At 45.9% G+C, this 27,297-nt stretch overlaps 1 protein-coding gene across 1 annotated transcript; it reads right to left on the bottom strand.

Annotated features, from left to right (window-relative positions):
• Positions 1 to 126: 126 nt before the first annotated feature.
• On the bottom strand, positions 127 to 27,297 carry LOC131568169 (uncharacterized). Its single transcript, XM_058820091.1, has 51 exons — positions 27,274 to 27,297; positions 24,432 to 24,542; positions 22,781 to 22,834; positions 22,208 to 22,348; positions 21,879 to 21,989; positions 21,565 to 21,703; positions 20,634 to 20,734; positions 20,002 to 20,115; positions 19,682 to 19,792; positions 19,048 to 19,186; positions 18,545 to 18,633; positions 18,259 to 18,390; positions 17,931 to 18,041; positions 17,467 to 17,605; positions 16,964 to 17,052; positions 16,677 to 16,808; positions 16,349 to 16,459; positions 15,885 to 16,023; positions 15,382 to 15,470; positions 15,096 to 15,227; positions 14,768 to 14,878; positions 14,304 to 14,442; positions 13,801 to 13,889; positions 13,515 to 13,646; positions 13,187 to 13,297; positions 12,723 to 12,861; positions 12,220 to 12,308; positions 11,933 to 12,064; positions 11,605 to 11,715; positions 10,969 to 11,107; positions 10,467 to 10,555; positions 9,933 to 10,079; positions 9,604 to 9,714; positions 8,964 to 9,102; positions 8,462 to 8,550; positions 7,928 to 8,074; positions 7,599 to 7,709; positions 6,960 to 7,098; positions 6,456 to 6,544; positions 6,163 to 6,339; positions 5,835 to 5,945; positions 5,195 to 5,333; positions 4,692 to 4,780; positions 4,404 to 4,535; positions 4,076 to 4,186; positions 3,441 to 3,579; positions 2,812 to 2,906; positions 2,250 to 2,393; positions 1,919 to 2,029; positions 781 to 919; positions 127 to 215 (listed from the first exon to the last, which is right to left on the bottom strand). Exons 1-51 carry the CDS (start codon positions 27,295 to 27,297, stop codon positions 127 to 129), a joined length of 5,937 nt encoding a protein of 1,978 aa, XP_058676074.1.

Raw genomic sequence — 27,297 nt, 5'->3', positions numbered from 1 at the left:
GATGTGTGTCAGCATCTAAATCCCCCAGGCCATCTCTCAAAGGAGATGTGAGGGAAGAATTGCATCAGGGTTTGCCTTGGGCAGCAGCTCAGATCCTCTGTTCTTGATTGAAGAAAGATAAGGTTTTCAGGCCTTGATATTTCCACCACAATAATTCAGATCCACAAGTTTGAGGACATCAAGTGAGATACATGATCCCTGGTTCAGTTGAGGTCCTAGACAAACAACATCAAAAATATTTTAAAAAAAGAGGCACTGGCTAAGATGATTTTAAGTGCTCTGTGCATTCACTGACAGCCCTTAAACCTGGCACATTGCACTTGCCTTTTCAATCCCATTGAGCCCTTTCAGCTGCCAAAGCAACCTTAAAGCAAAGCAAGCACTGAGGACGTGGAACTACTGCTAAGCCAGAATGCAGCAGCTGGAGCCTGAGCTGCAGAATGTTTTCCAAAGGAGGGTTGGAGACCATCAGCTTGGAGAGAGGCTCAGAGTACTTGGATGGTGCCTGAGGATTAACTGCTCTGAGTAAAAGAATTACTTGAATATATTTCAAAAGAATATTGGCTTTGACCTCAATAGAAGAACCTCTGTGATTAAGAAACTGACACAGATTCAGTAGATTCATACACATCTCCATAACAAGAGCTGCTCTTCTACAAGGATGCATGTTCGTTGCTTACTTCGTGTCAATGTCAAGGTGGAAAAGCACCAATTGTGCATTGGTCATTCCCCAAGGGAAACAAATGCCAGGTCTGTTAGAATCCCTTGGCTTGCACTCACCGTGAACTTCATAAGCCATGTAGGTGGTGAGTCCACTGCACATAGCAAAGACATCTGCTCCATAGGAGTTGAGGTTGCTGACCAATCCATTGGTGACAAAGGTGATCTTCCTGGTAGGTCTTCCCAGGCCAACCTGGTTCTAAACAAAAACCAGCATTCAGCAGGGTCAGTGCCAGGATTGGTTCCTGCTAGGGCTGTTCCTCGCACTGGAAGGATGACTCAGGGCTGGATATTTCAGTCCCAACTGATTTTAGGGACAACTTTCAGTCCCTGGGAGACTGTGGGACCACTGGCAAGCCTTGGGGCAGCTCCAAAGGTGGATGGTTCTGAGGCAGCCAAGGTGCAGGGAGCCTGAGGGGCAGTGGCAGCACAAGGAAAGCGCTGTGAGGAGGAGTGTGGCCACTCTGTGGAGCCAGAGCTCCTTCCAAGGCATTTGCTCAGTCCCTGCCCTCGCCTCTCAGGTTGGCTGGCAGGAGAAGTCTCATCCTGATTCCCTTCTGCCCTACAGAAATGTGAAAATGCGTTTTTTTCCTGCTATTGAAAATGTGGTTTTTTTACAGACTCAGTTCTCAGATTTCAAGGGAATCTTCAGCTTTTAGCAAAGGTGAATCTCCTGAATGCTGAGATAATTTGTATAATGTCTGTGCCAATGTGAATCGCTGAACTTAAACATGGTGTATAGTCCTCTTCAAAAAGTTTGAAAGCTTACCAAAAGATTTTTTCTATAAAATTGAAATATTTTTTTCTCTCTCAATTAGATCTTCTGAAGAAAAATATTTTTCTAGCCTTTGAGAATGAGAATTTATGAAACATACTTAGCAAAGAATTTAAAGTCTGGGTTGCTAAGGTAGTATAAAATATCTATTGAAATAATGATTTGAATAATTGTAAAAATAACCTAACTAATCTGAGACTTGGACTCAAAATTAACCTGCACTAAAGGCATCCAAATGAGAATATTGTAATTTTTGAAAGCCTTCAAATGATGTATCTGAAAAATATCACAGAAAATAACCAATAAAAAGGCTTTTAATTGCCATTTGGTTAAGAGGGTTTTGAAAACAGCAGTGCTTCAGGAAAAAAAAGGAATTTCAAATACAGCACAATGTTCCAAGCAACTGCTGACTTTGAATCTTACCTTGTTGTCTGCAGCAAACCTGACGAGAGCATCAAAGGTGGGCATCTCACTCCTGTTCATGGTGGAAATGTAGCACGTTCTCTCTTGCACCAGTTTGGTTGCAATGATGCCCTGTGCAAATAAAATTTATTGAGCACTTGCAGTTTGGTTTTCCACCCAAAAAGAGGGGATAGACTCTGACTCACAAGAGTAAAAAATGCTGAGAGGTTGCACCCCTAATCCTGGACTCAGGATGGTGACAATACAGAAACGTGCCCTGTCCTTGGGCCAGCTGTGCCAAGAGCCAGGCTCCCAGCAGAGCTTTTGAAGGAGCCCCCTCCCTGCCACTCACCGTGTTGTAGTTCCAGATGGTTTTCCAGGAGAACTGCTCGCTCCTTTGCTGGAAAATCACCTCATGGGTTTGACTGCTGAGGGTCATGTTTTGGAAAACACAGGCACCAGAGAAATGGCAGTTGTGACCTGGAATCTGCTGAGACTGAAAAGCCAAAAGAAAGCAGATGTTCCACCTTTGAAGGGAGACAGTGATGTCCCCAAAGCTTCTGGAAAATCCCTGCTGCCCCCTGGGAAGTGCTGGCACAGTCTTTTCCAAAGGACCCAGAATCAAGGGTGCAAGCATTCCTTTTTAAGCATTCTGTGAATCGTTGCTGCATCTGACAGCTGCTGTCTGGTGCCTTTAGAGGTTGATGCATGCTAGAGCACTGGCCAGAGGCAATCCATGGTTACATTCCTGAACAGAAACCTCTGCTGACCCATTGCTCTGTTTCAGCATTGGCCCCTCAGCAGAAACTTCTCAAAAGAGGAGATGTCAGGCAAGAAGGGCATCAGGGTTGGCTTTGAGCAGCTTTGAGCCCCCCAAATTGGTTCAAGAAAGGGAAGGGCTAAGGTTTTCTCACCTGTCCATTGCCATGGAAATTACCACTGCAGTACTGCAGGTCCACAACTTGCAAAACATCCAGGGTAATGCATGATCCCAGATTCACCTGGGGTCCTTGCGCACCTGGAAAAGAAAAGACAAAACCCCATGAGGTGGTGCCTAAGACATTGACTGACCTTCTACAGGAGGGTGGTGGTGTTGCTCAGAGCCAGCCAGTTTCTGAAGAATTGCTGTTCTGGGAATGCTTGAGTTATATGAGGGACAGATTCTCTTGGAGTCCCCAAAGAGCACTGGCTCTGTGACTGAGCCAGGGATGCTCACCAAGACCTTCTCTTGAACACCCTTAGGGATTTCCTGTGCAGAAATTGGGGCTCTATTGCACTTTGTTCTGAGAGTCCCAATGGCAGGGCATTGCACGGTGAGGCTGCTGCCAATCCATGGGCCCAGACTCATTAAGATTACTGGAAAGGAGCTGTAGGGTTTGGTTTGGGTAATTTATGGGGGCTGTGACACCACCCTGTTCCAATCCTGATCTGCAAAGATGTTGAAACCTTTGAAGCCCCTGGTTTCTGTCTGACTTGAGGTGGAAATGTAGCAATTGTGCATTGGTGATTCCTCAGGAGAGAAAATTCCTTTGCTTGCACTCACCATGCACTTCATATGCCATGTAGGTGGTGAGTCCACTGCACATAGAGAAGACATCTGATCCATAAGACCTCAGGTTGTTCACCAATGCACTGGCAACAAAGATGATCTTCTTGGTAGGTCTTCCGAAACCAATATGATTCTAAACACGAAATTACAGCAATTAGCCAGATAAGTGTCAGAGCTGTTTTCTGCTAGGCATATTCCCTAGGGGAAAGGCTGTGGACTAGGGAGATGCTCTCTCACACCCCAAAGGCAAAGGGAGTCTGGCCAACAGCAGCTGCAACACCAAGATCTGAGCTGACCAATGCAGTTTGGTACTGAATAGTCTTTGAAGGACTTTGAGATATTGGAATGCAAAGGGAATTAAGGCACTTGAAGGGCTCCTCATGGATAGCCTTGGCCCAGCAAGCTGCAGAGCTCAACCTCATCCTCAGAAAAACTGGAGATGAGAAAGGGGCTGCACCATTCTCTTTCTTCTTCCAGCAAAGCATTCCTCTGAAAAAATCCCACTAGTGTTGAGAGAAAGAAAATCCTGCCACTTGTGACAACATTCTCCTGTCCAGAAGGAAAAAGCAAATGAAAAATGGGGCAGTGAACTCCAGGGTCAGGCATCTGCTACACCTTGGGAACCTTACCTTGCTCTCTTCTGCCAGGTGAGCCAGGTTATCAAAGCGAGGTATCTCATTTCTGTTCATGGTGGAAATGTAGCAGGCGTTCTGCTGAGTGACTTTGGTTACAATGACACCCTGTGAAATAAGGTTATTGAGAATATGCACTTTAGTCTTTCAAGCCTTAGGATTGTAAAAAACCTTTCTTAAAACCGGAATGTGTGCAGGAAATTTCTACTTGAAATTGTGCACTCAAAATGGTCAAAATAAGGAAACAATCGCCATCCCTGGGCCAGCTGTACCAGCAGCCAGACTCCTTGGATGCTTTTGAAGGAGCCCCCTCCCTGCCACTCACCGTGTTGTAGTTCCAGATGGTTTTCCAGGACCCACTGAAGCTCGTTTGTTCAATGATTGCCACACGCCATTGCCTGTTGATGGTCACAATTTGGGACTGGCCACCAATGATGACGACATGTGTTTGGCTGCCCTGAGTGTTGTTGAAGATGCCACCAGGAATCTGCTGAGACTGAAAAGCCAAGGGAAAGCAGATATTTAGCCTTTGAAGAAAGGCAGTGATGTCCCCAAAGCATCTGAAGCCCTCTCTCCATTTGGTTCAAGAAATGTAAGGGTCAGGTTTTCTCACCTGTCCATTGCCATTGCCAGTGCAGTACTTGAGATCCACGACTCCAAGGACATCCAGGGTAATGCAGGATCCCAGATTGACTTGGACTCCTTGGGAAGCAAGAAAGGAAGAAACAAAACCCCGTGAGCTGATGCCTCAGACCTGGGCTGCCATTGAAATCATCAGTCAGCTCTGACCTGAAGGACAGGGGTTCTTAGGGAGACACATTTTATTGCCTGGGAATTACAGGGGAGCTCAGTGTCAGCTGAAACAATCTATGCCCCAAAATTCAGTCATCTTAAGCTTCCAGGGAAGGAACTGCAAGGATTTGGTTTGGGTCATTTATGGGGGCTGTGACCCCACCGTGTTCCAGTCCTGATTTGCTAAGATGCTGAAGCTTTTGTACAACTGCTGAAGCCCCTGGTTTCTGCCTGATTCAAGGTGAGAGAACACCAATTGTGCATTGGTGATTCCCCAAGGGAAACAAATGCCAGGTCTGTTAGAATTCCTTTGCTTGCACTCACCGTGAACTTCATAAGTCATGTAGGTGGTGAGTCCACTGCACATAGAGAAGACATCTGATCCATAGGACCTGAGGTTGCTGACCAATCCATTGGTGACAAAGGTGATCTTCTTGGTAGGTCTTGGAAGAAGATACTGGTTCTAAACATCAAATACCATCATTTAGCAAGATCAGAGCTGGGATCTGGTCCCTGCTAGGCATAATCCCTAGGGGAAAGGCTGAGGAAAAGGGAGATGCTCTCTTGTGCCACAGAGGGAAAGGGATTGTGGCCAAGAGCAGCAGACATGCAAAGTTCTGAGCTGACCAATGCAGTTTGATACTGAATAGTCTGTGTAGGATTTTGAGAATTTGCACGTCAGGAGAATCAAGGCCCATAAATGGCTCCTCAGAGAAAGGCTGTGGCAAGCAAACTGCAGAGCTCAACATCCTCAGTAGAAGTGGAGATGAGGAAGGGAATGGTGCAGAAACTTTCAAGTTTCAGCAAAGCATTTCTCTGAAAAATTCCCAAGCCCCACTAATGTTGAGAGAAAGAAAATCCTGCCACTTGTGACAACATTCTCCTGTCCAGAAGGAAAAAGCACACGAGGAATTGGGCCAATGAACTCCAGGGTCAGGACTACGCTACTCCTTGGGAACCTTACCCTGCTCAATTCTGCCAGGTGAGCCAGGTTGTCAAAGCGAGGCATCTCATTTCTGTTCATGGTGGAAATGTAGCAGGCATTCTGCTGAGTGACTTTGGTTACAATGATGCCCTGGAAAATAAAGTTATTGAGAACACGCACTTTAGTCTTTCAAGCCTTAGGATTGTAAAAAAACTTTCTTAAAACTGGAACGCATGCCGGAAGTTTCTACTTGAAATTGTGCACTCAAAATGGTCAGAACAAGCAAACAAGCCCCATCTCTGGGACAGCTCTCCATGCTGCCAGACCCCTTGGATGCTTTTGAAGGAGCCCCCTCCCTGCCACTCACCGTGTTGTAGTTCCAGATGGTTTTCCAGGACCCGCTGAAGCTCCTTTGCTCAATGATGGCCACACGCCATTGCCTGTTGATGGTCACAATTTGGGACTGGCCACCAATGATGACTTGAGTGTTGTTCAATATGTTACCTTGGGTGTTATTGAAGATGCCACCAGGAATCTGCTGAGACTGAAAAGCCAATGGAAAGCAGGTATTTAGCCTTTGAAGAAAGGCAGTGATGTCCCCAGAGCATTTGAAGTCCCCTCCTATTAGGTTCAAGAAAGGTAAGGGTCAGGTTTTCTCACCTGATCATTGCCATTGCCTGTGCAGTATTTCAGATCCACGACTCTCAGGACATCAAGGGTAATGCAGGATCCCAGATTGACTTGGACTCCTTGGGAAGCAAGAAAGGAAGAAACAAAACCCCATGAGCTGATGCCTGAGACCTGGGCTGCCATTTAAATCGTCAGTCAGCTCTGACCTGAAGGACCGCAGTTCTTAGGGCAATGCTTTTCCTTGCCTGGGCATTACAGGGGAGCTCAGTGTCACCTGAAACACTCTGGGCCCAAATTTAAGCCTTGTTACGCTTCCTGGGAAGGAGCTGTAAGGGTATGGTTCATTATTCAGGGGCGGTGACCTCATCCTCTTACAGTCCTAATCTGCAAAGATGCTGAACCCTTTGTGCAACTGCTCAAGCCCCTGGTTTCTGTGGGTTTTGAGGTGGAAGAGCAGCAACTATCCATTGGTCATTCCCCAAGGAAAACAAATGCTAGGTCACTTAGAGACAGAATTCCTTTGTTTGCACTTACCATGAAGTTCATAAGTCATGTAGGTGGTGAGTCCACTGCACATAGAGAAGACATCTGATCCATAGGACCTGAGGTTGCTGACCAATCCATTGGTGACAAAGGTGATCTTCTTGGTAGGTCTTCCAAGACCAAACTGGTTCTAAACATCAAATACCAGCATTCAGCAAGATCAGAGCTGGGATCTTGTCCCTGCTAGGCATATCCCGTAGGGGAAAGCTGTGAAATACAGAGATGCTCTCTTGCACCCCAGAGGAAAGGGATTGTGGCCAAGAGCAGCTGCAACAGCAAGTTCTGAGCTGACCAATGCAGTTTTGTACTGAAATGTCTGTGAAGAACTTTGAGATCTTGGCATGCCAAGAGAATGAAAGCCCTTGAAGGGCTTCTCAGTGAATGGCTTTGCCCAGGAATCTGCAGAGCTCAAGATTCTCAGACAAAGTTGAACTTGGGGACAGAGTATTGCAGCCCCTTTATTTTTTCAGCAAAGCATTCTTATGAAAAATTCCCAAGCCCCACTACTCTTGAGAGGAAGAAAATAGTGCCACATGTGAAATTCTTGCCCTCTCCTGCAGATACAATCACACGGAGATATTTCCCAGATAAATCCAGGGTCAGGACTACGCTACTCCTTGGGAACTTTACCTTGCTCTCTTGTGCCAGGTGAGCCAGGTTATCAAAGAGGGGCATCTCATTTCTGTTCATGGTGGAAATGTAGCAGGCGTTCTGCTGAGTGACTTTGGTTACAATGATGCCCTGAGAAATGAAAATATTAAGAAATCGCACTTCAGTCTTTCACTCATTGGAATTGGAGAAAACCCTCTGTTACAACAGAAACAATTTCCAAGCATTCCTACCACAAATTTTGCACTCAACTCGGCCAGAATAAGGAAACAATCCCCATCCCTCTGCCAGCTCTGTCAGGAACCAGTCTCCTCATATGCTTTGTGAACAATCTCCTCCCCGCCACTCACCGTGTTGTAGTTCCAGATGGTTTTCCAGGACCCAATGCCAGCCTTTTTCTCAATGATGGCCACACGCCATTGCCTGTTGATGGTCACAATCTGGGACTGGCCACCAATGATGACGAGGTGTGAGTTGCCCTCGCCACCGGGAATCTGCTGAGACTAAAAAGCCAAGGGAGAGAAGATGTTCTACCTTTGAACGGAGACACTGATATCCCCAAAGCTTCTGAAAAATCCCTGCTGCAGTGGAAGAAGTGCAGCCCCCTGGGAAGTGCCATCCCTGCACTCAGTCTTTTCTAAAGGACCCAGAATCAAGGCTGTGGTGTTGGGCAGAGGGTCTAAGGAGGACTGGCCACAGTTCATCCATGCTCAGACTCCCGGATGGAGTCCTGTCCTGACTGATTTTTTTGTTTCAGCATCTGCACCCTTGAGCAGGAACATCTCAAAAGAGGAGATGCCAGGAAAGAAGGGCATAAGGGTTGGCTTTGGGCAGCAGCTCAGGTTCCCCCCCCATTTGGTTTAGGGAAGGCCAGATTTTGTCACCTGATCATTGCCATTTCCAGTGCAGTATTTCAGATCCACGACTCTCAGGACATCGAGGGTAATGCATGCTCCCAGATTGACTTGGTGTCCTTGCAAAGCAAGAAAGGAAGAAACAAAACCGCATGAGTGAATGCCTGAGACCTTGGCTGCCATTTAAATCATCAGTCAGCTCTGGCCTGAAGGACAGGGGTTCTTAGGGAGACACATTTTACTGACTGGGAATTACAGGGCAGCTCAGTGTCAGCTGAAACACTCTGGCGCCAAAATTTAGCCGCCTTATGCTTCCAGGGAAGGAGCTGTAAGGATTTCATTTGGGTCCTCTATGGGGGCTGTGACCCCACCGTGTTCCAGTCCTGCTTTGCTAAGATACTGAACCTTTTGTAGAATTGCTGAAACCCCTGGTTTCTGCCTGATTCAAGGTGAGAGAACACCAATTGTGCATTGGTCATTCCCCAAGGGAAACAAATGCCAGGTCTGTTAGAATTCCTTGGCTTGCACTCACCATGAACTTCATAAGTCATGTAGGTGGTGAGTCCACTGCACATAGAGAAGACATCTGATCCATAGGACCTGAGGTTGCTGACCAATCCATTGGTGACAAAGGTGATCTTCTTGGTAGGTCTTCCATGACCAAACTGGTTCTAAACATCAAATACCAGCATTTAGCAAGATCAGAGCTGGGATCTGGTCCCTGCGAGGCATATTCCCTAGGAGAAAGGCTGAGGAAAAGGGAGATGCTCTCTTGCATCCCAAAAGGAAAGGGATTGTGGCCAAGAGCAGCAGACATGCAAAGTTCTGAGCTGACCAATGCAGTTTGGTACTGAGTAGTCTGTGTAGGATTTTGAGACTTTCCATGTCAGGAGAATCAAGGCCCATAAATAGTTCCTCAGAGAAAGGCTGTGGCAAGCAAACTACAGATCTCAACATCATCAGAGCATGTGGAGATGAGGAAGGGAATGGTGCAGAAACTTTCAAGTTTCAGCAAAGCATTTCTCTGAAAAATTCCCAAGCCCCACTAATGTTGAGAGAAAGAAAATCCTGCCACTTGTGACAACATTCTCCTGTCCAGAAGGAAAAAGCACACGAGGAATTGGGCCAATGAACTCCAGGGTCAGGACTACGCTACTCCTTGGGAACCTTACCTTGCTCTCTTGTGCCAGGTGAGCCAGGTTATCAAAGAGGGGCATCTCATTTCTGTTCATGGTGGAAATGTAGCAGGCGTTCTGCTGAGTGACTTTGGTTACAATGATGCCCTGGGAAATGAAAATATTAAAAAATCGCACTTCGGTCTTTCACTCATTGGAATTGGAGAAAACCCTCTGTTACAACAGAAACAATTTCCAAGCATTCCTACCACAAATTTTGCACTCAACTCGGCCAGAATAAGGAAACAATCCCCATCCCTCTGCCAGCTCTGTCAGGAACCAGTCTCCTCATATGCTTTGTGAACAATCTCCTCCCCGCCACTCACCGTGTTGTAGTTCCAGATGGTTTTCCAGGACCCAATGCCAGCCTTTTTCTCAATGATGGCCACACGCCATTGCCTGTTGATGGTCACAATCTGGGACTGGCCACCAATGATGACGAGGTGTGAGTTGCCCTCGCCACCGGGAATCTGCTGAGACTAAAAAGCCAAGGGAGAGAAGATGTTCTACCTTTGAACGGAGACACTGATATCCCCAAAGCTTCTGAAAAATCCCTGCTGCAGTGGAAGAAGTGCAGCCCCCTGGGAAGTGCCATCCCTGCACTCAGTCTTTTCTAAAGGACCCAGAATCAAGGCTGTGGTGTTGGGCAGAGGGTCTAAGGAGGACTGGCCACAGTTCATCCATGCTCAGACTCCCGGATGGAGTCCTGTCCTGACTGATTTTTTTGTTTCAGCATCTGCACCCTTGAGCAGGAACATCTCAAAAGAGGAGATGCCAGGAAAGAAGGGCATAAGGGTTGGCTTTGGGCAGCAGCTCAGGTTCCCCCCCCATTTGGTTTAGGGAAGGCCAGATTTTGTCACCTGATCATTGCCATTTCCAGTGCAGTATTTCAGATCCACGACTCTCAGGACATCGAGGGTAATGCATGCTCCCAGATTGACTTGGTGTCCTTGCAAAGCAAGAAAGGAAGAAACAAAACCGCATGAGTGAATGCCTGAGACCTTGGCTGCCATTTAAATCATCAGTCAGCTCTGGCCTGAAGGACAGGGGTTCTTAGGGAGACACATTTTACTGACTGGGAATTACAGGGCAGCTCAGTGTCAGCTGAAACACTCTGGCGCCAAAATTTAGCCGCCTTATGCTTCCAGGGAAGGAGCTGTAAGGATTTCATTTGGGTCCTCTATGGGGGCTGTGACCCCACCGTGTTCCAGTCCTGCTTTGCTAAGATACTGAACCTTTTGTAGAATTGCTGAAACCCCTGGTTTCTGCCTGATTCAAGGTGAGAGAACACCAATTGTGCATTGGTCATTCCCCAAGGGAAACAAATGCCAGGTCTGTTAGAATTCCTTGGCTTGCACTCACCATGAACTTCATAAGTCATGTAGGTGGTGAGTCCACTGCACATAGAGAAGACATCTGATCCATAGGACCTGAGGTTGCTGACTAATCCATTGGTGACAAAAGTGATCTTCTTGGTAGGTCTTCCATGACCAAACTGGTTCTAAACAAAAAACAGAATTCAGCAGGATCAGTGCTGGGATGTGGTTGTGGCTGGGCACATTCCCCAGGGGAAAGCCTGAGGAATAGGGAGACGCTCTCTCCACATCCCAAAGGGAAAGGAAGTCTGGCCCAGAGCAGCAGCCATGCAAAGTTCTGATCTGACCAATATAGTTTGGTATTGAAAAGCCTGTGAGGGACTTTAAGATCCTGACATGCCAAAAGAATTAAGGACCTCATAGAGCTGCTCAGAGAAAGTGTTTTCAGCAAGCTCCACAGCTCAATATTCTCAGGGAAATCCAAAATCAGAAAAAGAATGTACAACTCTTTTCCTCTTTCAGCAAAGCATTCCTCTGAAAAAATCCCAAGCCCCATTAGTGTTCAGAAAAAGAACATCCAGCCACTTGTGAGCAACTCATCCTGTCCAGAAGTTGAAAGCACATGAAGAAATAGATCAATGAACTCCCAAGTCAAAGCCCCACTACTCCTTGGGAACCTTACCTTGCTCTCTTCTGCCAGGTGAGCCAGATTCTCAAAGCTGGGCATCTCATTTCTGTTCATGATGGAAATGTAGCAGGCGTTCTGCTGAGTGACTTTAGTTGCAATGACGCCCTGTAAAATGAAATCATTGAGTACTTGGATTTCATTTTTTCATGTCCTGATATTGGAGAAAACCTTTTGTTAGAACAGAAGAGCAGGCCAAGAGTTCCTACCCAAAATTTTGCACTCAATACGGTCAGAATAAGGAAACAAGCCGCATCACTGGGACAGCTCTCCCTGCTGCCAGTCTCCTCATTTGTTTTTTGAACAAGTCACCCATGCCACTCACCGTGTTGTAGTTCCAGATGGTTTTCCAGGACCCACTGAAGCTCGTTTGTTCAATGATTGCCACACGCCATTGCCTGTTGATGGTCACAATTTGGGACTGGCCACCAATGATGACGACATGTGTTTGGCTGCCCTGTGTGTTGTTGAAGATGCCACCAGGAATCTGCTGAGACTGAAAAGCCAAGGGAAAGCAGATATTTAGCCTTTGAAGAAAGGCAGTGATGTCCCCAAAGCATCTGAAGGCCACTCCCACTTGGTTCAAGAAATGTAAGGGTCAGGTTTTCTCACCTGTCCATTGCCATTGCCAGTGCAGTATTTCAGATCCATGACTCTCAGGACATCAAGGGTAATGCAGGATCCCAGATTGACTTGGAATCCTTGGGAAGCAAGAAAGGAAGAAACAAAACCCCATGAGCTGATGCCTCAGACCTGGGCTTCCATTGAAATCGTCAGTCAGCTCTGACATGAAGTACAACAGTTCTTAGGGAGACACATTTTATTGCCTGGGCATTACAGGGGAGCCCAGTGTCACCTGAAACAATCTACACCCCAAAATTCAGCCTTCTTAAGCTTCCTGGGAAGGACCTGTTAGGGTTTGTTTTGGGTCATTTATGGGGATTGTGACTCCACCCTGTTACAGTCCTGATCTGATAAGATGTTGAACCATTTGTGCAACTCCTGAAGCCCCTGGTTTCTGCCTGACACAAGGTGGGAGAACACCAATTGTGCATTGGTCATTCCCCAAGGGAAACAAATGCCAGGTCTGTTAGAATTCCTTGGCTTGCACTCACCGTGAACTTCATAAGTCATGTAGGTGGTGAGTCCACTGCACATAGAGAAGACATCTGATCCATAGGACCTGAGGTTGCTGACAAATCCATTGGTGACAAAGGTGATCTTCTTGGTAGGTCTTCCATGACCAAACTGGTTCTAAACAAAAACCAGCATTCAACAGGATCAGTGCTGGGATGTGGTTGTGGCTGGGCACATTCCCTAGGGCAAAGGCTGAGGAATAAGGAGATAGCTCCACAGCTCAATGTTCTCAGGGAAATCCAAAATCAGAAAAAGAATGTGTAACCCTTTCCTTCTTTCTTGCAAAGCATTTCTATGGAAAATTCCCAAACCTACATACTATTCAGATAAAGAAAATCCAGCCACTTGTGACTAAGTCATCCTAACCAGAAGGTGAAAGCACATGAAGAAATGGATCAATGAACTCCCAAGTCAAAGCCCCACTACTCCTTGGGAACCTTACCTTGCTCTCTTCTGCCAGGTGAGCCAGATTCTCAAAGCTGGGCATCTCATTTCTGTTCATGATGGAAATGTAGCAGGCGTTCTGCTGAGTGACTTTAGTTGCAATGACGCCCTGTAAAATGAAATCATTGAGTACTTGGATTTCATTTTTTCATGTCCTGATATTGGAGAAAACCTTTTGTTAGAACAGAAGAGCAGGCCAAGAGTTCCTACCCAAAATTTTGCACTCAATACGGTCAGAATAAGGAAACAAGCCGCATCACTGGGACAGCTCTCCCTGCTGCCAGTCTCCTCATTTGTTTTTTGAACAAGTCACCCATGCCACTCACCGTGTTGTAGTTCCAGATGGTTTTCCAGGACCCACTGAAGCTCGTTTGTTCAATGATTGCCACACGCCATTGCCTGTTGATGGTCACAATTTGGGACTGGCCACCAATGATGACGACATGTGTTTGGCTGCCCTGTGTGTTGTTGAAGATGCCACCAGGAATCTGCTGAGACTGAAAAGCCAAGGGAAAGCAGATATTTAGCCTTCGAAAAAAGACAGTGATGTCCCCAAAGCATCTGAAGCCCCCCCAGTTTGGTTCAAGAAATGTAAGGGTCAGGTTTTCTCACCTGTCCATTGCCATTGCCAGTGCAGTACTTGAGATCCACGACTCCAAGGACATCCAGGGTAATGCAGGATCCCAGATTGGCTTGGACTCCTTGGGAAGCAAGAAAGGAAGAAACAAAACCCCATGAGCTGATGCCTCAGACCTGGGCTTCCATTGAAATCGTCAGTCAGCTCTGACATGAAGTACAACAGTTCTTAGGGAGACACATTTTATTGCCTGGGCATTACAGGGGAGCCCAGTGTCACCTGAAACAATCTACACCCCAAAATTCAGCCTTCTTAAGCTTCCTGGGAAGGACCTGTTAGGGTTTGTTTTGGGTCATTTATGGGGATTGTGACTCCACCCTGTTACAGTCCTGATCTGATAAGATGTTGAACCATTTGTGCAACTCCTGAAGCCCCTGGTTTCTGCCTGACACAAGGTGGGAGAACACCAATTGTGCATTGGTCATTCCCCAAGGGAAACAAATGCCAGGTCTGTTAGAATTCCTTGGCTTGCACTCACCGTGAACTTCATAAGTCATGTAGGTGGTGAGTCCACTGCACATAGAGAAGACATCTGATCCATAGGACCTGAGGTTGCTGACAAATCCATTGGTGACAAAGGTGATCTTCTTGGTAGGTCTTCCATGACCAAACTGGTTCTAAACAAAAACCAGCATTCAACAGGATCAGTGCTGGGATGTGGTTGTGGCTGGGCACATTCCCTAGGGCAAAGGCTGAGGAATAAGGAGATAGCTCCACAGCTCAATGTTCTCAGGGAAATCCAAAATCAGAAAAAGAATGTGTAACCCTTTCCTTCTTTCTTGCAAAGCATTTCTATGGAAAATTCCCAAACCTACATACTATTCAGATAAAGAAAATCCAGCCACTTGTGACTAAGTCATCCTAACCAGAAGGTGAAAGCACATGAAGAAATGGATCAATGAACTCCCAAGTCAAAGCCCCACTACTCCTTGGGAACCTTACCTTGCTCTCTTCTGCCAGGTGAGCCAGATTCTCAAAGCTGGGCATCTCATTTCTGTTCATGATGGAAATGTAGCAGGCGTTCTGCTGAGTGACTTTAGTTGCAATGACGCCCTGTAAAATGAAATCATTGAGTACTTGGATTTCATTTTTTCATGTCCTGATATTGGAGAAAACCTTTTGTTAGAACAGAAGAGCAGGCCAAGAGTTCCTACCCAAAATTTTGCACTCAATACGGTCAGAATAAGGAAACAAGCCGCATCACTGGGACAGCTCTCCCTGCTGCCAGTCTCCTCATTTGTTTTTTGAACAAGTCACCCATGCCACTCACCGTGTTGTAGTTCCAGATGGTTTTCCAGGACCCACTGAAGCTCGTTTGTTCAATGATTGCCACACGCCATTGCCTGTTGATGGTCACAATTTGGGACTGGCCACCAATGATGACGACATGTGTTTGGCTGCCCTGTGTGTTGTTGAAGATGCCACCAGGAATCTGCTGAGACTGAAAAGCCAAGGGAAAGCAGATATTTAGCCTTCGAAAAAAGACAGTGATGTCCCCAAAGCATCTGAAGCCCCCCCAGTTTGGTTCAAGAAATGTAAGGGTCAGGTTTTCTCACCTGTCCATTGCCATTGCCAGTGCAGTACTTGAGATCCACGACTCCAAGGACATCCAGGGTAATGCAGGATCCCAGATTGGCTTGGACTCCTTGGGAAGCAAGAAAGGAAGAAACAAAACCCCATGAGCTGATGCCTCAGACCTGGGCTTCCATTGAAATCGTCAGTCAGCTCTGACATGAAGTACAACAGTTCTTAGGGAGACACATTTTATTGCCTGGGCATTACAGGGGAGCCCAGTGTCACCTGAAACAATCTACACCCCAAAATTCAGCCTTCTTAAGCTTCCTGGGAAGGACCTGTTAGGGTTTGTTTTGGGTCATTTATGGGGATTGTGACTCCACCCTGTTACAGTCCTGATCTGATAAGATGTTGAACCATTTGTGCAACTCCTGAAGCCCCTGGTTTCTGCCTGACACAAGGTGGGAGAACACCAATTGTGCATTGGTCATTCCCCAAGGGAAACAAATGCCAGGTCTGTTAGAATTCCTTGGCTTGCACTCACCGTGAACTTCATAAGTCATGTAGGTGGTGAGTCCACTGCACATAGAGAAGACATCTGATCCATAGGACCTGAGGTTGCTGACAAATCCATTGGTGACAAAGGTGATCTTCTTGGTAGGTCTTCCATGACCAAACTGGTTCTAAACAAAAACCAGCATTCAACAGGATCAGTGCTGGGATGTGGTTGTGGCTGGGCACATTCCCTAGGGCAAAGGCTGAGGAATAAGGAGATAGCTCCACAGCTCAATGTTCTCAGGGAAATCCAAAATCAGAAAAAGAATGTGTAACCCTTTCCTTCTTTCTTGCAAAGCATTTCTATGGAAAATTCCCAAACCTACATACTGTTCAGATAAAGAAAATCCAGCCACTTGTGACTAAGTCATCCTAACCAGAAGGTGAAAGCACATGAAGAAATGGATCAATGAACTCCCAAGTCAAAGCCCCACTACTCCTTGGGAACCTTACCTTGCTCTCTTCTGCCAGGTGAGCCAGATTCTCAAAGCTGGGCATCTCATTTCTGTTCATGATGGAAATGTAGCAGGCGTTCTGCTGAGTGACTTTAGTTGCAATGACGCCCTGTAAAATGAAATCATTGAGTACTTGGATTTCATTTTTTCATGTCCTGATATTGGAGAAAACCTTTTGTTAGAACAGAAGAGCAGGCCAAGAGTTCCTACCCAAAATTTTGCACTCAATACGGTCAGAATAAGGAAACAAGCCGCATCACTGGGACAGCTCTCCCTGCTGCCAGTCTCCTCATTTGTTTTTTGAACAAGTCACCCATGCCACTCACCGTGTTGTAGTTCCAGATGGTTTTCCAGGACCCACTGAAGCTCGTTTGTTCAATGATTGCCACACGCCATTGCCTGTTGATGGTCACAATTTGGGACTGGCCACCAATGATGATGACATGTGTTTGGCTGCCCTGAGTGTTGTTGAAGATGCCACCAGGAATCTGCTGAGACTGAAAAGCCAAGGGAAAGCAGATATTTAGCCTTTGAAGAAAGGCAGTGATGTCCCCAAAGCATCTGAAGGCCACTCTCACTTGGTTCAAGAAATGTAAGGGTCAGGTTTTCTCACCTGTCCATTGCCATTGCCAGTGCAGTATTTCAGATCCATGACTCTCAGGACATCAAGGGTAATGCAGGATCCCAGATTGACTTGGAATCCTTGGGAAGCAAGAAAGGAAGAAACAAAACCCCATGAGCTGATGCCTCAGACCTGGGCTTCCATTGAAATCGTCAGTCAGCTCTGACATGAAGTACAACAGTTCTTAGGGAGACACATTTTATTGCCTGGGCATTACAGGGGAGCCCAGTGTCACCTGAAACAATCTACACCCCAAAATTCAGCCTTCTTAAGCTTCCTGGGAAGGACCTGTTAGGGTTTGTTTTGGGTCATTTATGGGGATTGTGACTCCACCCTGTTACAGTCCTGATCTGATAAGATGTTGAACCATTTGTGCAACTCCTGAAGCCCCTGGTTTCTGCCTGACACAAGGTGGGAGAACACCAATTGTGCATTGGTCATTCCCCAAGGGAAACAAATGCCAGGTCTGTTAGAATTCCTTGGCTTGCACTCACCGTGAACTTCATAAGTCATGTAGGTGGTGAGTCCACTGCACATAGAGAAGACATCTGATCCATAGGACCTGAGGTTGCTGACAAATCCATTGGTGACAAAGGTGATCTTCTTGGTAGGTCTTCCATGACCAAACTGGTTCTAAACAAAAACCAGCATTCAACAGGATCAGTGCTGGGATGTGGTTGTGGCTGGGCACATTCCCTAGGGCAAAGGCTGAGGAATAAGGAGATAGCTCCACAGCTCAATGTTCTCAGGGAAATCCAAAATCAGAAAAAGAATGTGTAACCCTTTCCTTCTTTCTTGCAAAGCATTTCTATGGAAAATTCCCAAACCTACATACTATTCAGATAAAGAAAATCCAGCCACTTGTGACTAAGTCATCCTAACCAGAAGGTGAAAGCACATGAAGAAATGGATCAATGAACTCCCAAGTCAAAGCCCCACTACTCCTTGGGAACCTTACCTTGCTCTCTTCTGCCAGGTGAGCCAGATTCTCAAAGCTGGGCATCTCATTTCTGTTCATGATGGAAATGTAGCAGGCGTTCTGCTGAGTGACTTTAGTTGCAATGACGCCCTGTAAAATGAAATCATTGAGTACTTGGATTTCATTTTTTCATGTCCTGATATTGGAGAAAACCTTTTGTTAGAACAGAAGAGCAGGCCAAGAGTTCCTACCCAAAATTTTGCACTCAATACGGTCAGAATAAGGAAACAAGCCGCATCACTGGGACAGCTCTCCCTGCTGCCAGTCTCCTCATTTGTTTTTTGAACAAGTCACCCATGCCACTCACCGTGTTGTAGTTCCAGATGGTTTTCCAGGACCCACTGAAGCTCGTTTGTTCAATGATTGCCACACGCCATTGCCTGTTGATGGTCACAATTTGGGACTGGCCACCAATGATGACGACATGTGTTTGGCTGCCCTGTGTGTTGTTGAAGATGCCACCAGGAATCTGCTGAGACTGAAAAGCCAAGGGAAAGCAGATATTTAGCCTTCGAAAAAAGACAGTGATGTCCCCAAAGCATCTGAAGCCCCCCCAGTTTGGTTCAAGAAATGTAAGGGTCAGGTTTTCTCACCTGTCCATTGCCATTGCCAGTGCAGTACTTGAGATCCACGACTCCAAGGACATCCAGGGTAATGCAGGATCCCAGATTGGCTTGGACTCCTTGGGAAGCAAGAAAGGAAGAAACAAAACCCCATGAGCTGATGCCTCAGACCTGGGCTTCCATTGAAATCGTCAGTCAGCTCTGACATGAAGTACAACAGTTCTTAGGGAGACACATTTTATTGCCTGGGCATTACAGGGGAGCCCAGTGTCACCTGAAACAATCTACACCCCAAAATTCAGCCTTCTTAAGCTTCCTGGGAAGGACCTGTTAGGGTTTGTTTTGGGTCATTTATGGGGATTGTGACTCCACCCTGTTACAGTCCTGATCTGATAAGATGTTGAACCATTTGTGCAACTCCTGAAGCCCCTGGTTTCTGCCTGACACAAGGTGGGAGAACACCAATTGTGCATTGGTCATTCCCCAAGGGAAACAAATGCCAGGTCTGTTAGAATTCCTTGGCTTGCACTCACCGTGAACTTCATAAGTCATGTAGGTGGTGAGTCCACTGCACACAGAGAAGACATCTGATCCATAGGACCTGAGGTTGCTGACAAATCCATTGGTGACAAAGGTGATCTTCTTGGTAGGTCTTCCATGACCAAACTGGTTCTAAACAAAAACCAGCATTCAACAGGATCAGTGCTGGGATGTGGTTGTGGCTGGGCACATTCCCCAGGGGAAAGCCCGGGCAATAGGAAGATGCTCTCTTGCACCCCAGAGGGAAAGGGAGTCTGGCCCAGAGCAGCAGCCATGCAAAGTTCTGAGCTGACCAATACATTTTGTATTGAAAGGCCTGCAAAGGTCTTTAAGACCCTGACATGCCAAAAGAATTAAGGACCTCATAGAGCTGCTCAGAGAAAGTGTTTTCAGCAAGCTCCACAGCTCAATGTTCTCAGGGAATTTAGAACTCGGTACGGTAATGTGCAATCCTTTTCCTCTTTCAGCAAAGCATTCCTCAGAATAAATCCCAAGCCCCATTAGTGTTCAGATAAAGAAAATCCAGCCACTTGTGACCAACTCATCCTGTCCAGAAGGTAAAAGCACATGAAGAAATGGATCAATGAACTCCAGGGGCAGGTCTCTGCTTCTCCTTTGGAACCTTACCTTGCTCTCTTCTGCCAGGCGGGCCAGATTATTGAAGCTGGGCATCTCATTTCTGTTCATGATGGAAATGTAGCAGGCATTCTGCTGAGTGACTTTGGTTGCAATGACGCCCTGTAAAATAAAATTATGGAGCACCCTCACTTCCTTCTTTCAAGCCTTGGGATTGAAAAAAAATCCTTTCTTAAAAGAGGAATGATTGATGGGATTTCCTACCCAAAATTTTGCCCTCAAAGTGGTTAGAATAAGGAAACAAGCGCTGTCCCATGGGTCAGCTCTACCTGCAGTCAGTGTCTTGTGAACAAGTCACCCATGCCACTCACTGTGTTGTAGTTCCAGATGGTTTTCCAGGACCCAGTGAAGCTCCTTTGCTCAATGATTGCCACACGCCATTGCCTGTTGATGGTCACAATTTGGGACTGGCCACCAATGATGACCTGAGTGTGATTGAAGATGTTGCCCTGAGTGTTGTTGAAGATGCCACCTGGAATCTGCTGAGACTAAAAAGCCAAGGGAAAGAAGACATTTCATCTTTGAGCAGAGACACTGATGTCCCCAAATCTTCTGAAAAATCCCTGCTACAATGGAAGAAGTTCTGCTCCTGGGAAGCCTCAATTTTTTCCACAGGACCCAGAATCAAGCTTTGGCAGTGGGCAGAGGCCCTAAAAATTCTTTTCATGGATTCAGTGATTCATTGCTGCATCTGACAGCTGTCATCAGGCGGCTTTAAATGTTGATGCATGCAAGAGCACTGGCCAGAGGAAATCCTTTCTCAAAGGTCTTGGATGGAAATCTCTGCTGGCACATTGCTCTTTTTCACCATCTGCACCCTCAAAAAGGAACCTCTCAAAAGAGGAGATTCCAGGCAAGAAGGACAACAGGGCTGGCTTTGGGCAGCAGCTCTGGAAACTCCAGCATTTAATACATGAAAAGGAAAGGGCTAAGGTTTTCTCACCGGGATATTGCCATTCCAGTTGCCATTGCCACTGCAGTAATCCAGCTCCACAATTCTCAGAACATCCAGGGTAATGCATGATCCCAGATTCACCTGGGGTCCTTGCGCACCTGGAAAAGAAAAGACAAAACCCCATGAGGTGGTGCCTAAGATATTGACTGACCTTCTACAGGAGGATGGTGGTGCTGCTCAGAGCCAGCCAGGTTCTGAAGAATTGCTGTTCTGGGAATGCTTGAGTTATATGAGGGACAGATTCTCTTGGAGTCCCCAAAGAGCACTGGCTCTGTGACTGAGCCAGGGATGCTCACGAAGACCTTCTCTTGAACACCCTTAGGGATTTCCTGTGCAGAAATTGGGGCTCTATTGCACTTTGTTCTGAGAGTCCCAATGGCTGGGCGTTACATGGTGAGGCTGCTGCCGATCCATGGGCCCAGTCACATGGGCTGTGACATTCTGGAAGAATCCTACCATGTGTAGTTCATTAACCCTGGGGAATGGGATCATTGCCCCAGGGGAGAACTTACAGGGGAGGAAACCACTTGGTTTAGCACAAGGCTTTGGTGGCTGCCTGGGTCAACTCCGCAAGCTTTGTTCTGAAGGACAGCAGTTCTTAGGACAACCCTTTTTCTTGTCTGGGTGTTTCAGGGCAGTGCAGAGTGAGCCAAAACACCAGGCCCAAATTTATACCCCACTAAGCTTGCTGGAGAGGTTTAGTTAAGGGTTAAGGGTTTAGTTTGGATCATTTATGGGGGTTGTGACCCCACCCTGTTCCAGTCTTGATCTGCCAACGTGCCAAACCCTTTGTGCAACTGCTGAAGCCCTTGGTTTCTGTCTGGCCCAAAGTGGAAGAGCAGCATCTGTGCCTTTGTCATGCCCCAGGAGACAAAAAGGCCAGGTCAGTAACACTCAGAATTGCCATGCTTGCACTCACTGTGAACTTCGGTAGCCATGTAGGTGGTGACTCCGCTGCACATAGCTGAGATTTCTATTCCATAGGAGCTGAGGTTTGTTACCAGTCCATTGGTGACAAATGTGATCTTCTTGCTAGGTCTTCCAAGACCCATCTGGTTCTAAACAGCAAATACCAACATTCAGCAAGATAATACAGAATAATGTAACTGCAAAATATTACCAAAAGTCTCAGCAATAAAATGTCTTATTATTTACCCATTGGTTAAGAAGGTTTGTAAAATAGTCTCAGACAAAAAATTAATATCAACTACAGTAAGATATTTTGAATCTTACCCCATTCTGTGAAGCCATGTGGGCCAGATTCTCAAAGCTGGGCATCTCATTTCTGTTCATTACAGAAATGTAGCAGGTGTTCTGTTGCACCAATTTGGTTGCAATGATACCCTGTAAGAAAAATTATTAATCACTTGCAATTCAGTTTTTTAAGTCTTGGGACTGGAGAAAACCCTTTGTTAAAACAGGAACAGATGCCAAGGGTTGCTGCCCCAGATCATGGGCTCCAGATGTACAGAATAAGGAAACAATCCCCATTCCTGGGCCAGCTCTACCAGGAGCCAGTCTCCTCACATGCTTTGTGAACAAGCCTCCTCCCTGCCACTCACCGTGTTGTAGTTCCAGACAGTTTTCCATGAGAACTGGTTGCTCCTTTGTTCAATAACCACCACACGTGTCAGACTGCTGAGAGTTAGATTTTGGAAAACACCACCAACAGAGACCTGGCAGTTGTTGCCCGCCTGCTGAGACTGAAAAGCCAAGGGGAAGAAGATGTTTAGTCTGAAGGGAGGCAGTGATGTCCCCACAGTGTTAGAAAAATCCCTGCTACATTGGAAGGGCTGCTCTCTGCTAAGTGCCATCACAATCTGTGATTGGCCACTAGTGATGGGGACCTCGGTTTCTACCCCAAGGATGACTTGTTGATTTTCAATTATTTGCTGAGACTCAATTAAAAAATGAGACATGTTTAGATTTTCAAGCTAGTCAGTGATCTCCTAAAATTTTAACAAAAATCTTTGCTAGACTAGAATAAGTTCTACCACATAGAGAGTGCCAGAGTTTCATCTGTCAGAGAAGATTTCAATTTGTTTCCTCCAAAGGGGTGGTGAAAGAAAAAGGATATCTCATGAAGCAGGGAACATAGAAAGAGCAGCATTGTGGAATTGTTCATTTGTACTCACATAATCAGCAAGGGCTGGAGTCAGGACAAGTCCTAGAAGGACTGCAGTCAAAATCTGAAATCAAAAACAAATACAAAAGTGTAACTGCAGCTCTGGCTGACAAATCTGGTCATGACAATCCTCCTTTTCTTTTCCTAATCTGATGTTCAAGGGTCCTCCTTGGATCCTTTTTTTGCTTTCAACCTGGGATTGCATCAGTGCCCCCAAAGGGAGGCAGCCTTGCTTTACCCCAGGCTGCTCAAAGTAGACACATTCAACACTTGCTCTTTCAAGAGCTGAACCTCAAGTTGTTTCTCAGAGCTGTGCAGGCACACACAGGTATTTCACAAGAGTGAGGAGAAAGCTTTTCCATTTCTTCTGCTCTGGCATTACAGGGAAGGGCTTGATGCCCCAGTGCAGTGCTCCAGTGGTGCAAAAGCATTGACAATAAGCCCTTCTGAGAGATAAAGGAATGGGTTTGAATCAAAGTTTCAGTTCATAAGGAAGAAAAGCATGCATACTTACAGAGAGATGCATCCTGACTGCAGAGCTGATGCTGCTGCAAGTAGGAAGAACAATGTAAACCCTCCACCTTTTATATGTTTTCAGAATTAGGTGTGGAAGTAGTGAATGTGGCAATAAAATTATTTTGTGATTTGTATCCCTGCTGCATTTCACTGAAAATTATTTCCTGCTGTAACTACTTGATAAACACGGGGATTATACTTCTACAAATTTCGACCTGATAATTATCAGATAAACCTCCATTTCTAGTAAAATATTAAATATGCTTTGCAGTAACTTTCTGACATGTACTAATTACTTCTGAAACTTTACATCAAACTTACAATCAGAGATAGCCTTGGCTTTAAGCAAACAGAAAAACCCGCTTTCACTTAGTCTGAATAAATAAAAGACTTTGCACTTTCCAGATTGCACTTTATGTTCTTTGTAACCATAGAACCCACAAAAACACGTGCCCCAAGTACAACATGGCCACTGAAAACTGTTTTACCAGAATCACAGAGGACCCACAAGAATCATCAGGTCTAGCTCCTGGGCCTGAACAAGAACAGTCCCCAGGAGTCCCACCTGGTAATATTGTCCAAACACTCCTTTGTGGGGGAATAGAATGTGACAAAATAAAGATAGTGCAGAAGGTAATCTCACTGCTGAGGAGTTGCAGCTGTACTAATTACCAGAGATTAGGAGCAGGCCTGCCCTTAACAGGCCACACTGAGTCCAATGAGGATGAGTGCTATAAAAGAGGGGGTTAGCTGGGTAAGGAGGGAGCTGGGGATTGTTGCTTGTGTTGTGAAGAGAGCTGCAGGTTGTTGGCTGTGCAGAAGAAAGAGTCAGTGCTGTGAGGAACTGCCCATGAGAAATCACTGAGGAGGTATGGGACTTTTGCAATGCAATGACAACACTCCTTGAGCTCCATCTGGCTTGGTCCTGTCACAACTTTTCTGGGAGCCTGTTCCAGCTCCCAAGCACCCTCTGGGTGAAGAACATTTTTCTAATATCCAACCTAAACCTCCCCTGACCCAGCTCCAGCCATTCCCTTGGGTCATGTCACTCATTACAGACAGGAGAGATGGGAGAGCTCCTTCTCCATAGCTCCTTGGAGGATGTTAAAGAGCTCCATCTCCCCTCAGCCTCCTCCACCACGTACCCTCAGCTGTTCCTGCCATGGCTTCTCCTTGAAGCCATCCTCATAGCCCAATGCCAAGTTTTCAGTTTCATTCTGTGAGCATCCTGGCTCTATGGCACTGAAGCTACTCAGCTGCAAGCCAGTTTTAAAAGGCAATACGGTTAGGTGTGGGAGATTATGCATAAAAATGAGGTCTAAATGCTGTTGCGTGTGCAGTATGAAATTGAATGCTTGTCTCAGTTTCACTATGTGAATCAGCAAGCCTGAAGCAGTATTTTTGGGACGTACAGCTACATCAAACGGGCATTACATATGACAGGCTGCTTTATAAGCAGCAATGCCGGTGTGGATTTATGAGAGGCGAACTGTGCTTTCCCTCCCTCGCTGCTGCCCGACGAGAAACACCGAGAAAACCCCTATGCTGCCCGCATGGAATTCACCCTTTGCTCAAGGAACAAACCTTCATGCTTTTGCTGCAGTGTGGGACGGCTTAAGAGAGCCGGAGGGAGTGGGGCTGAGGCAGCGTCAGGCCATGAGGGGAGCGGAAAAAGGGCGGGAAAGGCCCTCAGAGGCGGCGACACCTCAGTGGACCCAGCAGAGTGTCGCTGGCACGTTTATGTCCTTGCAGCTTGGTTATTTTACAATTCTTAAGGTAAATTTGACTCACAAGAGCGGCGCTGGCACATTTATGTTGTTGTAGCTTGGTTAATTTACAATTCTTGAGGTAATTAGGTGGTGGGGGGAGGAGACGAGCACGGGTGGGAGGAAAAAGGGCGGGAAAGGCCCTCAGAGATGACAGCGCCTCAGCGGACCCGGCAGAGCTTCGCTGGCACATTTATGTTGTTGCAGCTTGGTTATTGTACAATTATTGAGGTAATTTTTACTCACAAGACGGGTATTAGGCCTGCTGGTGGTGCGTCCAATCAGAATATCTATTTTGTGTAAAAAAAAAAAAAAAAACCTCGGGAATCTGGTTCTTTCAAAATCGCCAATTTGTCTTAAAATACATGAGGGAATTAAAACACCTGTATTAGATTGTGTGGTGGCATTTTAATTATACTCAAGTCACTCTTGGGCATTTTTTGTTCACAGTTTTTCAGGTGTTAACTTTATATTCTGTCTGCCGTAGGATGAGCAGAAAAACAGATTTAAGATTGGATAAAATCCTGACACTTTGTTACACTGAGTGGATTGCTTATGGGTTGTGCTCACAATTTAAATTCAAATGAAGCTCAGGCCTCACGCCTTGTTGAGAGAGATCTTTTCTGGCTCGAGTAAGCGACTCCAATCTTCTACACTCCTAATATTTCTAGACCTGTGTAGTTAAATAGACATTTTGTGAGTTGCAGTGTTGATGTCTCCTGAGCCTCACTGGAGTCTTTGCTGTCATGTCCATATTTAGAAATCTCTTTTTCAGTCTTGTTCTTTTCTTGATCAGTCAAAACCTAAATCAATTTAAATTCTCTACTTAATGGCATGACAATGCTTATTTCTAAAATAAACTATTGCAATTTGTTGGTATGTTGGTAAGATGTTAAAATAAAAACACCATAGTTATGCTGATCTCTATAAAAACAGACTTTAGTTCACCTGATTTTAAATGGTTAATGTAGAAGATATAGCAAAGTAATAGGCAGTTAATTTATCTTAACTTTCAAGTGTGAATTATCTTGCTCTAATAAGTTTGAGCCTGATAAGAACTTTGATCCTGAAAAAAAAAGAAAAGCTGATTAAACTGAGAAAATAAGAGAACATTGTAGTGGAATTTTTTCCAACTTTGTGTTGGAAATTTACCAGGAAAAGTCGCTTAAGAACAGAACTGCATCATTCTAAACGTATACAGCAAGCGCTTGTTTATTTTGGAACTCCAGGGCTGTCAGTAGCAGACTCACCAGGAGCTGGCCCTGTATTTTCCATGGGCTCAAGCTTTGGAGTCTGTTCCTGGAGATAATGAAGTGATTCTCTCTGGCTGACAATTGGTAGGGCTAGGTCCCTGAGCATCAAAGAAACAAAGCCAGAAAACAGCATTTAGGAAAACCAGCACAGGAATTCAGAACCTGTACACACTTCTTTGTTATGGGGGAAGGGGTCATTCCTGGGAATGCAGCTTTTGAAGGAACTTTTAGAGCAACTCAGCCCTGCTGAGAAAGTTTCTTCAGTTCTTGGAGCCTTTTCTCTTGCTCCTGTGTGTAGGAATATGTGCGTTTCACTGACAATCTTTTGCCCCACTTTCAACCATCCTCCCTTGTCTCCTGGAGGTGGTGTAGGAAAGGGTTTGCCAAGCCAAAACCTCTTGCTGGTTGTAGCAATGATGCAAGTGTTCTTTGAGAAAACCTTGCAACGTAGCCCTGTTAAACAAAAACCCCTTTTTGTTGCAAACAATATATGGGGAAAGGGAAGTGCGTTGCTAGAGAGAGGTGCTGGTTAGAAGAAAGGCTTCCTACAGTGCAAATAGTCATGGGGAAAGAAAAATATTGGTCCTTTCCATTATATTGTTTAGGCAAATGTGTCATGGAGGCCGACAAGAGACTTTGGTAAAAGGGAAATTGCCTCTTCCAGTAATGCCACGTGTATGGTGTGTTCTGCTGCTGAGGGCAGGTGAAGGAATTTGCTGCTGAAAAGCTAATGCAGCACACAGTGTACCAGGAGGAGTTACAAGGCTGAAGGAGCATGTTTTAAAGCATCTCCTCTGAAATCTGTTGAAGTTTTACAGAATCAAAGAATCAACCAGGTTGGAAAAGACCTTTGAGGCCATCGAATCCAACCAATGACCTGACACCTCCTTGTCAACCAGACCGTGGCACTGAGTGCCACATCTGGTGTTTTCCTAAACCCTTCCAGGGACATTGACTCCACCACCTACCTGGGCACCCATTCCTATGCCCAT

This window comes from Ammospiza caudacuta, chromosome 26 (genome assembly GCF_027887145.1).
Source record: "Ammospiza caudacuta isolate bAmmCau1 chromosome 26, bAmmCau1.pri, whole genome shotgun sequence".
Lineage (NCBI taxonomy): Eukaryota > Metazoa > Chordata > Aves > Passeriformes > Passerellidae > Ammospiza > Ammospiza caudacuta.
This window is presented reverse-complemented; position numbering and strand designations above follow the sequence as displayed.